This window comes from Helicoverpa zea, chromosome 3 (genome assembly GCF_022581195.2).
Source record: "Helicoverpa zea isolate HzStark_Cry1AcR chromosome 3, ilHelZeax1.1, whole genome shotgun sequence".
In the NCBI taxonomy this organism is placed as follows: domain Eukaryota; kingdom Metazoa; phylum Arthropoda; class Insecta; order Lepidoptera; family Noctuidae; genus Helicoverpa; species Helicoverpa zea.
The window spans coordinates 691,011-705,629 of NC_061454.1; the positions used below are offsets into that span (position 1 = coordinate 691,011).

General features: G+C 36.7%; 1 protein-coding gene across 1 annotated transcript in view; it reads left to right on the forward strand.

The window, feature by feature from the left end:
- The first annotated feature begins 1,518 nt into the window (after positions 1-1,518).
- The window catches only part of LOC124645704 (laminin subunit alpha-1-like), a 73,394-nt gene continuing 60,293 nt past the window's right edge, over positions 1,519-14,619 (forward strand). Inside the window, exon 1 of the mRNA XM_047185559.1 lies at positions 1,519-2,126. Within this exon, the coding sequence (XP_047041515.1) occupies positions 1,880-2,126 (247 nt within the window). The 5' untranslated portion in view covers positions 1,519-1,879. The remainder of the gene's footprint in view (positions 2,127-14,619) is intronic.

Consider the following 14,619-nt stretch of genomic DNA (forward strand, 5'->3'; position numbering starts at 1 on the left):
AACCGCGCAAATTGTTTAGTTTTGGGGCACAAAAGTACCTCAACAAGTGTGGAAAAAAAAACACTGCAAAGAGAAGAAGCCGCGAGCGCAATTTTTTTTATTCTTATGACGCAATGATACCTAAAGAAATTAGAAAATAGTCACTGTTAAGTGAAAGGCGCGAGTGCAGCGAGCGCAAAATTTTTTGACTGACTCAAAGGGCGCAGAATAAACCAGAAATGTTGAAAAAACTGTTTTTTTTTATAACTTTGAGGAATTAATTTAAGTAAACCGGGAAAAAACATAAATAAACGAGAAAGAGAGGGGTGACAGCCGGACTGGCACCCCTCCAGTGCCGCCTCGACGTCATGCCTTGTTTGCGCATGCACTGTTGTAGTTTTGTTTAAAATTTGAATAATGAAGTGAACCTAGGCTTTGCAGATTAGAATGGCACCCTCAGTGACTTGTCTCTTCCGCCCGTGCCATCCTGGTCGGACAACTTGAACCAGCCGACTGATACAGGAATTCACAATTCGGGTTATTTAACAAAAACTTGTTAAAACATGATAGATATCTACGAGTACTAATAACTATCAAAATGCGAAAGTGTGTCTGTTGCCTTTTTATTTGTTTGTTTGTGTCTACTTTAATTACGAAACGGAGCGACCGATTGACATTGACATGATTTTTATTTTTTCTATATTCAGTAAAATAGGATAGATATATGAACTACGTGGAGAGAAATATAGAACCGAGTCTGAGCAATCTTGTAATTCATATTAGTTGATGTTCACAAGTCGTTGTCTAAGAGGCCTCCTAGCTAAATAAAATTACAAATCACCCCCCAGGCCTCTACACAACGTCCCTATTTTCTTTCTGGGTCTCTTACCGCCCCCCTTGAGACCTGCAGCGCCCACAAGGGGGCGTTATCGCCCACTTTGGGAAACACTGCACTAGAGGCTATCAGGCGTGATGGACGGACAGAGCCGACCACCCGCGCGTTTTTATCATCGCTTATCACAGCGGCAATCTGTAGATCTGAACGCGCCCTAATTAGTGGACTCGCGTGCCGGCTGACAGGACGATAAGATGACGCTTTTTGAACTTGAACAACGTGGTCATGTTGAGGCCTCAAAGTTAGATTCAGTGTAGTGGTGTGTTGAAAAGCAGTTTAAGTACGCTGGACCGAAGTAGATTTGTTAAAAGTCCATGAATGTTACAAAGTTGGTTTGGATTTGCGAATACATAAGAATTATTTGTAATCAAAAGCTTTATCCAAACCAAAAACATCGTTTAAAATCGACATTAATAGATGTTTCCTTTACTATATAATGTTTATTTTACTATATAAGAATTGTTTTGAAAAGCTCCTTATCTATTCTCGTCTTCGACAACACAGAGGCTATGATTTCGTATCAAACTTCAAAGTTTCGCAAAGCTTTGCAAGCTTTGCCCAAAAGCGGTATCTTAGCAGCCCAGGATAGCGTGGTGCGTAGTCCTCGGTAACAACTCGGTCTGCCAGTCGCCGTGTCACCGCCGGCGTGGACGCACGCGCTTCATACCTTACCGAAACATCTCCCCACAATAACACGCGGTTACGATCATATATTGTTACTTAAAAACGTACTGTTATCAAGAATCGTAGATCAAGCAGATTCCGGAGGTTCAAAGTCTACAGGAATGCCAGCAAAAAAGTTCAATTGAACTTAATCAGCTACTCATAAATAGTTTAAAGTTACCGTGCTATTTCTAATGAATAGTTATCGCAGTTTTGTTTGGAGTTAAGTTTGTTAAACTTTATTAAGTGTTGAACGGTGTTCTATGGTGATAAGTCACGTTTGTGCGAGTGGTCCCTGATATGCTCCACAAGCATTATGGGTAGTTAAAGGATGCTGCAGTGATGCATTGGTGGGTTGTGTTCGCGGCTATGGCCGTAGCTGCTTCGGCAGTAGCTGTATCAAGCCCTCGGCGCTGCGCGGGCAGACTGGCCCGGGAGAGACTGAAGGCAGCTGAGAAGATCCGGGACAAGAGATACTTCTCGTACCTGTGCTGCACGCCGGCGTGTGGCTCCGGGTATAGGAAACCCAGGCCTCCACCAGCGAGGCGGTATCAACCATTTCATAGGACGTGGCTTGGACTTAAATATGGTATGTCGTTGAATTAAATGTTGAGATGCTTCAGCATATATTGTCCTTCGAATAAATCTGATGATATTGACTTTATAGTGTCATGGTAATTAAAGCCTGTATTCGCCGTTTTCAAGTAGGGACGTGAAGTTTGTAGGACCAATTTATGACTGCTGGTATACTGTTGGTTTGACTTGCTCCTTCCTTAAATGTTAAGAGAAAAAGCTCGTCAACTCCTGGCTTTCAAGCTTTACATTTTAGATAGACAATCGTTATTTATCGTAACCATAGACTAATAACGGATCGTCGTTCTTCGGATATTCCTCGGTACAACAATATTTAAATACTTTAGAACTTTCTGAAAATCTTGAAGCAGATACCACCTGCTTTGAGCCTACTTCAGGAATGGAACAAAGATTTAAAAATATTACTGAAACTAAAACCTATCTTGATCCTTATGTATAGCTCTATGCGATCCAAAGGCCTGTAAATCATAGAATAATCCCATAACCAAGATTAATCTTAAAATAACTTTGATAAAATTAAGATGTCATATACACCAGATACATCTAAAATAATATTTATTATTCTGGTTCTATTTATTGATAACCTCACTTCCTTACGAAATGTCGACTAGATTGGACTATTTATTAATTAAGTTTATCAGCTTTCGGCTTTAATTCAGGCCAGCGGATGTAGATAGATCAGATTCATACAAACATTCATTTGTTGAGATAATATTCGGAAACATATTTTTGCTAATGATAACATAGAATAGACAACAGAACTTTTACTCTCAAGTTCTGAACATAGTGTTGCTTCGATTCTCATTTTATGCAAAGTTGGATTAGCATTCTTCTTCAATAGTTTATCAATTATACATTCTTCAGTTGCCATAATTGAAGTCACCTTGTCTTAAATTATTACTTAACTGATTCTAACTACAGACATATTATTAGCTTCCTCTACTTCCATCAAGTCTCTTGGGTTCATAAACAGTATGGCGACTAAGTTTTCACAGGCCTGCGCACGCGCACTGACCTTTCTGCAGGATGTGTGCATTATTGTACGAACGCTAACGACTTTCTAATGCGTCCCCGACATTGTCACTGAAACAATACGTGGACTATTTTAGTGGTGTGGACTATTTAGGTAGACATTGTGACGCTTGCCCGAATGAAAATGAAAAAAAAAACTAACACTATAAAGCGTTTTTTAATTTAAAGCTTTTATGAACAACCGGCTGAACTTTTTGATATAAGTGATATAAGTCGAAGATTGAAAATTGAGAAATGTAGGTAATATTTCCCTTTTGAATGTCAGAAATAACATTGCATCATCATCTTCTCCCTAGCCTTTTCCCAAATAAGATTGCATGCAATTAAGATACCTTTGACGACGATGAACTATGACATAATGCCTGTCGTTTACCCTCTCATCTTTGTCATTACACTCGCTAACATTGTCCCATCATTCCACTTTACCAGTACAAGAAATCTTCAAAAATTTCTCCGCCTTTCGCCGTCATATTGATCGCTCCAATTCCATGTAAATCTTTGTAATTGGATCACTTTGGCCTCACATTGGCATCTCGTTGGACCACAATTGGACCACTTACGATCGACCTTTGCCAAGCAGGTCGCCAGTTCCGGCCAGCTCTTATCAGGTTCCGTGAACTCAATTTTTTTTTGCTAAAAAGTTAGGTGTCTTTGTATCTTGGGAACCCTTATCTTCCATTTTAATAATAAATTCAGTGTTTTGTTCATCGCTGTGTGGTCTTTATTTTAGGATATGATGGCATAGTGGTCTTGTTTTTACTGTGGTCGTCAATGTATCGTTAACCTTAATGTTTTGATTGTTTCAAACTTTTTAGTACTACTATTGTGCAATGAGTGATTAGGATTACTTCGTAGTTGTAATTTTAGGTCGTTAAAGTGTAACATTTGACAGACTTATTTTTACTGCCATAGCATGTTACAACCCCGGTTTTTTAAGCTAATTATTTTGATGCTATCCTATGACAATTTTATTGAAGCAGTGAAGAATTTCAGAAATAAGTTTACATACAACATTGTAACAGATAAACTTCGGTATGGCGTGCAAAAACGTCATAATCTCAATACCAGTCATGGTTCTTTTTGCTAATCCTTGAGTCCATGAACTCATCTGTGATATACAAGCTTGAGGTCAATAAAACTAACAAAAAAGGTTGAAGTTCATAAAAAATAGCAAACCTGTTTCAAAGCATTGCAATGGCAAAAACTAGCACCTTCAGATGTTATTAATAGGCATCCTGGTATTATTTCCGAAAGAAGACTCAGACTGTATGCCTGCTAATAGTTTGAAATTAATTCTGCTAAACAGCTGAACTGATTAAGAAATTGAGGGGATAAAATGGAACCTGTACATGAACAATGAAGAGTACTTTTCAATTTCACGTCGGGAAATACATAATGATATGATGAGTAATTTTTTCTCATAAAATCGTACTCTTTGGTTCAAACGAAAAGTTCAATATAAAGCGGATACACGTTCAGCTTTAAATATCTATCTAACAGGAGTAGAAATAACGAAATGTGATCTCAATAGAACTAGATAACATTAGCCCGATTCACGAATATGATCCAGACATTCCAAAATAAATGAACCCCCATACCGAGAACCGGTCTAATATTAATATAAGGATCATAGAACAAAGTGCACCTACATGAAACAATCCAGACACAATCTAAGGAAGTTTCATTCAAGTCGCACGCGCAGGTTATCGCGCGACGCGGGGTCAATGACCCGCCGCTGTACCGTTGCCAAATCCATTCATGAAATTGCTGATAACAGCTTAATGAGTGAGAGATGTTAGTTATTTAGATCTGGTTAATTGTGTCACTTGTTAATAGGTCTATATTATGTATTTGGGCAAATTAGATAAGAGCTGACAAAGCATTAGGGTCTAGACTGATCATAGCTACATTCTAGCAGCTCTATTATATACTACTAAAATATAGCCTATGTTACTCAGAAATAGTGTAGCGTTCCAACTGTGAAATATTTCTTTTACTGTGAAAATGCGTTCCAAACCTTTAAAGTACAAACAAACGAAATGCTTCATCTTTATGATATTATACATATGTAGTATAGAATTAAAATGCATTTTATTAGAGACGATCACTTAACCAGAGTTCAGACTTAAAACTGGAAGCTTTATACAGAGATATAAAATATTCGTAAGATCATCGACACTACCGATTATTTCCTGTCAAAAATATCAGTTTATTGATGTTGTATAATCAATGAAATCTGGACGGCTGCAACATGCATCAGGTTATGATCTGCATATTTTGTTCAACAATTGAATAATAACAGCCGTTACGGGATACTGTTAACGTGGGTAGGGTAAACTCGCCTGTTACCGGCCAAAGGTTGTTCAAAATGTTTTGACTTTTTAGTATTATTTATTCTTACAAAGTTCTCCCTATTCTCTTCAAAATGTTTCAAAGATTTTTATTAAGTAATTTGAAATATAATTTTTAAATATTCCGTTCAGAGGATTGCATGTTCAAACTCGTCGCATAATTTAAAAAATCTTTAAAACACCGATCCAATTTGATTCCCACAGTGGCCACTTCGTACAGTAAATCACCATGTTCCCATGTAAAATAAAAATTGAAACCAATCTTTTACCCAATTAATGTAATCCAGCATAGCTTTACTGCCTCTTTTAATTAAAAAGCGGAGGCTGCATCTCCAGAGATGGACAGTAATACACCAAGTCTCTTGATTAACGATGGACATACGTCGTCAGATGTCTTTAAAGTAATTAAATAATAAAAATGTTTACTTTTATTAATTGACGTAATTGTTTAAAGGTTTTCACAGTGGTTTTAATTGGTGCCTTATTGCACCGTTTACATAAGCTGTAAACTTTATGTAGTAAAAGCACTATGTGATATTTTTTTATTATTTTAAAAACGCTTTGCGCAAAAAAGCCAGCATATTTTTTTTTTCAATATTGGAATACTGTTAAATACTTTATTCCGTATTCATTTATTCCACATAAAATTATCTACTTTTTAAATATTTTGTATTAAAAAAAAAACTTTTATTTTCTACTTTAAACACAATATCTCAAACATCTTCCTTGCCGACAATAGTTACATGAACCCTCTTTATAATACAGGTATAGTGTTGTACCTCTTGGTCGATCAATCATCCGAATGAGCCAATCAATCGAGGCGCTACATGCAAATATGCACTCACGATGCACCTTTGAAGTTTAAGTCTCGGATAAAAGTTCTGATAGGATTGGAAGCCTGGTTAACTTTGCTGCTCATGTTTTTAGAGCTAGAGAGGGATTGATTTAATGAATGTGCAAATAATTTTTTGTTAAAATTAATGTTTGTTAACTTTAAGAATTAACAGTGGTCTGAAGTGTCTTTCTGTTTGAGATAAAAATAAACATATAAAATATTGCACGGATTTTTTTGCAGTTTTCACAAATACATAATGAGAAAGTCTTAAGTATTTAATTGGTAGAAATAACTTACAATATTTATAAACAAATAGTATACATTCGCGCCTTAATATCACTACCTATCCTATCTGTACCTATAACTTTTATTACATAACTAAAACTATTGCAAAAACAGCAGTAACACTTACACATACTTGCAATTAAATATACCCCCGTCACTTCAGAGCACGTCAATAAATCAGTCAGTTACTTACATTAGGCAACCCGCAATCATAGCCGAGCTCTATATTATTTCCACATCAGATAAAACTGGCTGAAGGCATCCCGCACAGGGAGAACAAAATAACTAGCGGAGGTGCCAATACGGAAAATCTCCTAAGAAAATAGCTCGCCAAAATGCGGGTGTGCGGGGGACAAGGAACGTTGCTATCTTCGCCCTTATACATCTTAATTGTTTGTAACACCAAAAATCGTTGAAAAATGTCCCAAAGAACCCAAACGCTGCGTTACTTCACTCATACATAACTGATCGTTTTGGTCATGACCACCATACCTATTTGACGTAGAAGAAGGCCTGACCTACCTGCATTATGGCGTCTCCGCTCATCTTTCCTTAGTCCGTGATCCTGCATAATATTGTCATCATGTACCCGCAATCCGATAACACTGTAATAAGGAATAAGTCTCAATCAGGTGGACGCATTTATCACGACGTAGGGCTGCCAGGAGTTGGGGATTGGTTGAGACTTCCTAAATTAATTATTTAAAATTAGATTAAAATGATTGTTTATAAAATAGTTCGCATTTTGATGGGGTTGAATACAGAAATACTTGAATATAATCTTAATATCAGTACCTAAATACATAGTCTTAACAAATTTAAAATTCTAAAAATCAAATAAATACTACTCCGCCTACAGCCTTCCTTGATAAATGGTCTTTCTAACGGCCAGAAGTTCTTTAGATTTGTGCGGTCAGTCAAAAAAATCTTCAGCTTTTTAACATTATAGAAAGGTGTGTTATAACACCACAAAAATACTTACGAGGTGGCCAGATTGACCCCACTTATATAATTTACGACACATTATGATACCACCGGCCGTGATAGCGGTAGTGCAAATTCTGTGCAACATTAAATTTTGATGTCGATATAAACGATAGAGATGGCTCGCGTGTAAATATAGGCTTTATAATTTATCGATGTTTATGCACAACACTAAACGCAACGCACACGCATCACACCCGTATTTGGTGAGCCTTTAGGCTATAATATTATTTATCTACAAGCTATCTGTTCCGTCGATTAAAATAATAGATTTGCTGCCAACTTTACTTGTTTTTACTTGCATTTCTAGCATCCTCCCACAGCTGGATAACTGTCTCTAAAGCACCAAACTTCCCACTAGCGACCGTCAGCGGTTTTACCTGTGACCCGTGCTACCTTCCCTTCGCACTCTGATAAAAAGCATTTTTTAAACCTGCTCGGGAAATAGACTATATAACATTAAAATAACTTTTGAACTCAGCCAAGGGGTGCCCGAGAATAGCGCGTTCAAACTATTTCTACAGCTTTACAATATTATTGTAGAAATAGAATTCAGGATGGATACCCACTTATTAAGCGTCTTACATTTCAGTATCAACTCATAATGGTAATCCCAAAATTCCCGACACAAAACAAGCACAACACTAGCCGTTACATTCATCAAAAGTATTTGTCTTCGCTATCAAAGCCGCGTTAACAACACAATAGATCATCTTTTATCACCACAAAGGCCTATAACCATACAAAGTGGTATCAATTCCCGCGACCATTGCCAAGCTGGTTATCGTACGATTACGGAACGGGGGCGGTCCGGCCGAACCGGTGCGACCGGACCGGACGGCCGAATCACTCAACGGGACCGATTTATCGACGCGTCCCATCACTATTCTATTGTCTCAATCGGTGAAGGTTTTGGTGTGCGATCTGTGAATATCGAGGTCGGTTATACGCAAGTTTACTACTGCGTATGATGTTTTTTTATGGGTGTTACTAAAGGGTTGTCTTTTAAGTTAGACTAAGAAAGAGGTCACGTTATTTGACTTTCAAAACGGTTTATTTATGTTTTTGACTCGTTTGTTCATCTTGTGTTAAAGTTGCAAAATTGTTGAACACATTTTACTTAAAAATGCTTATTAAACTATATTTGGATGCTGATAAAAAAGTATTTTTTCCTATACCTAGTAAAAATAAACGCATTCAAAATTAAGGTACTTTTTACCTATCCCAACTGTTGACACAAGAGGCCTTTCGTTGAAGTAGAGGTATTTTCTATGAAGATTGAACTTGATCTAATAAGGACAGACACAGCCACTGGACCACAAAGTAACTAGTGTGTATAGTATTTGAACATCCGTTATAAAGAACTCGAAAATAATTAATTAATTAATTATTTATACAACGATGCATGTTCTTATTTAATATATTCTGAACACACATGGTTTAAATTCCATTCATGGACCAGAAGACTACATAATGTGTGCGCATGCCAATCAATGAATTAAATATTTATTTATGAACCAATAAAGTCATTAAATCACTCACAGGAATAGTGTTGTGCTTATGGTAATAATCGAGTTTAGTTATCGATATTACTTGTGTACATGGAGCAGTCTATGAATTAATAAAGGAAAGGGATTTATCTATGTACATGTAGTTGCAAACTTTTAGATTGTCTTCAATGTTTGAATATATTTATTAGAACATATTTACATGGCGTAAAAATAAACTTATTTATACATATATACAACTAAAAACAATTATAAAATGGCATCAAAAAACTCCTCATCGCTGCCCACCGGGAGTGTACCCAAGTATGTTTGAATATATGATGTCATTCTGATTACCTTACCTTACACTACAGTTATGTATAACTCTGTTTTGTTCTAAATCATGTTGTGCAGAGTTTTTGTATTGTATTAAAAAAGTTTTTCACTAAGAATTTGGGTTATTATCAACAATATTTGAACAATTGTCATTTTAAGTAATAACATTTAAACACTTATTTACAATATAAAAAATATTGATACTCCCAATTTTTCTATCGCACTAGTGTTGTAACCGCTTGTCTTCATCTTCCTCCTGCCCTGTTCCCAATTTTACTTGGGGTCGGCGCAATATGTCATTCTCTTCCATTTTTCCCTGTCACTCGTCATGTACTGACACTCACTCCCTTCCTATTCATTCATGTCTTCTTTCAGGCAATCCATCCATCTTTTTTTAGGTCTTCCTCTTCCTCTCCATCCATCTACATTCATACTTAGCACACACTTTGTTGCTATATACACAATATAAAAAATATGAATACTCCCAATTTTTCTATCGCACTAGTGTTGTAACCGCTTGTCATATCGATAAATCACAATAGCCGGATACATTGATACGATCGATGGTCAATACGACGACACTGGCCATCCATCACGAGGCCAGTTGTCGTAACTCAGTCGTGTTTATTGTTTAAACTCGCAGTTAGTTTTAGGGTTCATTTATTTTGTTTAACTACGCGATCGTGGATTAAAAGGACTTTTGCGCTGTAAGCTAGAACTGCTCATTGGGTGGCATTGGGTTATATAGTTTTTCAACGGCACGACCAGTAGCTCTTGTAGGTTATCCATACTGAATGAAACTGACATTGTTTGTTACGTTGAACGCACTCAGAAACGACCCCTTTAATTTTAGGATTTTTCAGTGATTGATTTCAGTGTTAAATAGCTCATTTGTGAGAAATTATTATTTTATGACCAATTCTAGGTAAAATGTATGTAAGTCTTTATTTAAGATAACATTTTAATAATTGGTTACCACTAGCATTTCTTAATGTTAACCAATCAAAGACCTAGCATCAATCTAACTACTCAAACAGACTCCTACCTATCCCGAACCGGAACACCCGTCGGTTTCTCCCAAACAAAGCGCGTTGTCCTGACGGCTCAATCGTGCCGCGATGGTAAATCAAAACAGGCTGTAGCAACCATTCAGCGGACCAACTGACCCGTGACCTGAGGTCAGTTCAAGGAATCGAATCGCCATATGCTAGAGAAATGCAGTGGGACTATCATAGATATTTAAATTAACGTTCATTTTTCTTTTGGTAATGAGTGGCTTTCCATCTGGCGATTCCTATGCTTATGTGCCATTTATATTGCGTGACAAATTATCGATGTCGATAACGAAGTCAGTGTAGCATCATGACAACCCAAATTGAAGCGCCGTAAACATCTAGTTATAGCTCTTGTAGCACTTTGACTAACGTTTGGAGAGCCTTATAACTCCAACAGCATGAAAGAGCACCGATCTACCTTTTAACACCCGAATAGACATTTACATTGTCTCTGCACTCCATTTTACCGACAACACTGATTGATGTGCCCCAAACAAATTCGATATAAATTAGTCACGTGCCATTTCACTAGACGATACAAATGGAGTTGAGCAACCATCACTATTCGAAGAATTTTGGCTCGAATATGCGGTAGTGCGTTGAAAAACTAATCAATTACTGACACTAGAGTATTGACGCACCTCTCATTGATCTCTTTCATGTCAGGTTAATTTCACCACACCTGTGTCTATTCTTTGATTCTTACAACAAGGTTTTAAACAAATGAATGTTGAAAATGGACGTCCGTCAAATATGTATAGGTATTCATACTATCTGTCGAATCTGACTGCTGACAGAACTGTCAAGGGTAAATTGACAGCTTTTGTTTGGTGGAGTAAATTATTGTTAGAAAATGGTTCAAAGAGTTTTATGGTCCAGTAGAATTTTAGACTTAGATAAATTAGATTAATCACCTTCGATGTATAATTGGCCATCACGTTGAGCTACACCATCAGAAGCTTAGCAGCCATCTTTAAAAAATGAATAAAAATAAAACAAACGTTCCATTAAAACCCATAATTGAAATCATACTTACCAACCTAAAACAATTTATCATTCAAACGAATACCATCATTAACCAATAAGGGAGCTACAAAATAATTACCAAGGGCATTAAGTAACTGAAGTTTTTACTCTGTGGCATAAGTAATTATAGTACAAAGGCGCGATCGGGAGATAGGTAAGAAAAAATGAGAGATTTGACAGGACCCTGGCTCATTGACGGCCTGACGGGGCGATGACCTCACTGACAGGTATGTTTGATATCACGCCTTCTATCGAAGATGTGGTAGGCAGGAGCGTGTCAAAATGTGAGTTTGGAATGTTAACAGTGCTAAAAAACTTGGTAGGTATTGTCTCGGTTGGTATAGGTATTTTAGTAATTTTATTTCATACTAGCTTCCGCTGTAGCGGCTTCACGCAGCAGGATAAAAAGTAGCCTATAGCCTTCCTCGATAAATGGGATATCTAACACTGAGAAATGTTTCAAATCGGACCAATTGTTAATGAGATTAACCAAATAAACTATCCAGCTTCATTGCAGAGATACGTACGTATCATTTTAAGATCTATATTTTTTCCAAACTCCAGTCAACCTAACATATTCAGAAGAAAATCTAAATTTTACACAAACCACCTGCCTCTAACGAGCCAATTACCATCGAATACTGATCTCCTATTATTGACTTGTATAAACAAACTATAAAAACAGTAACAATCCATGTTATATCCCTTCATTTCCGCCCGACTACTGCGGCTAGACTAACAAACGATTTGCATACATTTGCATTGATCAAGTAATCTTTATGCGGTTAATATATTTTTATGGCACTTTGACTTGACGTAAATGATTACGAATATCGGCCAATTTGATTCTACCTTTTTTGTGGGAAATCATCAAAAGACATTATCCTGCTGTGGGTGCAGTGTGAGGGAGTGTCAGACTCTTACTGACTAAAACCCTCTAGGTTCCTTCTTGAGCAATATCTACCTAATGATTTATTTTTTGCTAAGCTAGGCAATTCGTGACTATCGATCTCATAATGATACTTACGTATCTCGAAAAGCTTCAAGGTGTTGATGTTTTTGATGTAATGCGGTGGACACCAAATCTGCAAATCTTTAGCAGGACTTCTGAACAATGCTTTACATATTTAAATTCCAAAAAAAAGCTGTGCTTTACGGTTTACATCAATTAAACATCTCTCAATAAAAAGTACCTTATAACATGTGCAAAACAAATAAATATCACTTATCTTAGAACATCGATCCATAACATCCGCGCGCGCGCACCCAATCAACAGCTGATGTTATCGCTATGACAAACTGCCCCCCAATGCCTTCAATTATCGCTCTATATTTGCATATGCGTGACTGCATCAATTTATGATTCATTGATTATAATCAATATGTTTCCTCTGATCTTCTGGCTAAATTATTTTAATCTGTGGGTTATCTAGGGTTTGTAGTGGCTATACAAAGTACGAATGTCTAACTAATGCAATGGGTATTTCTTATAAGTCAACTGTTCAACTCAACACGTCCTATTCTATGGATAGAGATTTTAGAATTGGTTTCAGTTTTTCAAAAGATACCCATTGCATATACACACTTCAGTATTTCGTTCTTCAGTAGTCGTAGACAGTTCTTGTAATAACAAAATTACGTTTATGTTGTCAAACTTGGGCCGTAACGGTTGATAACATTGATGCTGACCCTACGCCCATCATCACCTCTCGATTGCTGTCATCCGCAAGATAGGTGTCCTTCGAGACCCACCTAAGTGTTCCCCGCAATATGTAATAACTATGATTTAATTTGAATGTATTAACTAGGACACTGGCCCGACCGGTTTGGCACACATTACGTCACCAGCTTCCTGGCTAGATAGCATCGGAGCTTGATGATGCAGATAAATAAATCATATTGCTCTTATTTATTTGATGGTTATATTAAACGGTGGTTAAGGGGAAGTGAAGAATATTATTGTGGACAATGATTATTTAGAGTACTGTTAGATGTTCAGCTATAAACTTAATTGAATGACGTGGCAATGTCACCGGCCTATTGGATAACACTACTGGGTGACAGCGATGAGGACCAATTTTTCGACCCCATTTATAGAGATTAAGTTTTCTTTTTTTATGTAAACGTTAGTATTATTATAAATAATTGAACGACTGAACCATGCATAGTTTTCGGGCTTGCTAACAAACGGATCGATGAAATTCCGATCTTAATAAAAAAATAGATCAACATCCACCAAAGACAATAAAAAAATTTGTTATCAGATCCTCATCGCTACTTAAATCCTACACATCTTATTACTTTAACTACAGTCTTAACTCGACAAGAATCAAAAAAATGCCGAACATTTAAAAGGTTATTAAAGTAAAATTGGCACGAACAAATTACGCGAAATTAATTCTCTGTGGCAATTTGTTGAGAATTTGTCGATGGTCCGCGCGTCATGCGTGTTAAAATACGCAATCTTAAGTATGGCGACCATGTGCACAGGGTTGCATGGGTACTGAAACACATAATAAAAGAAAAAAAAATAAGTTTTTGTCCACCAATATTGAAATACAGACAGCTTAGGTTTTTTGTATCGTACAAACGATTCAGCTCAGGATGATATGTATTGTATAAAGCTGAAGACATTATTTGTGTGTTTGCTTGAACGTGCTTATCTCAAGAGCTTCTGCTACTGTTTGAAAAAAAAAAAAACAGTTTTAGATACCCTATTTATTGAGAAAGGAGCTAGTTGAAAAATTACCGTATTATAAAATGTCGTTATTATGAAACTTGGCAACCCTGTGCCCGGACACAGGTGGGAACTTCGTCCTCGTTTCACAGTTAACTGGATCCGCCGAATCGATCTAACGGAACGACGCGTACAACTTTGTTTTGGCAATTATTATATGTACCAGTGTCATTAATTAATAAGGATTTTATTTTACTAATTAGCGCTTACAGACGTGTAAACATTTACTTAAATCATTGATATCCTATATCTACTGTAGAAAGATTTGAAGTTTTGAGAAGAAGTCTCTATGTATAAATCATCATCATCTGTCTAGCCTTTTCCCAACTAAGTTGGGGTCGTCTTGCAGTCTAACTGGAT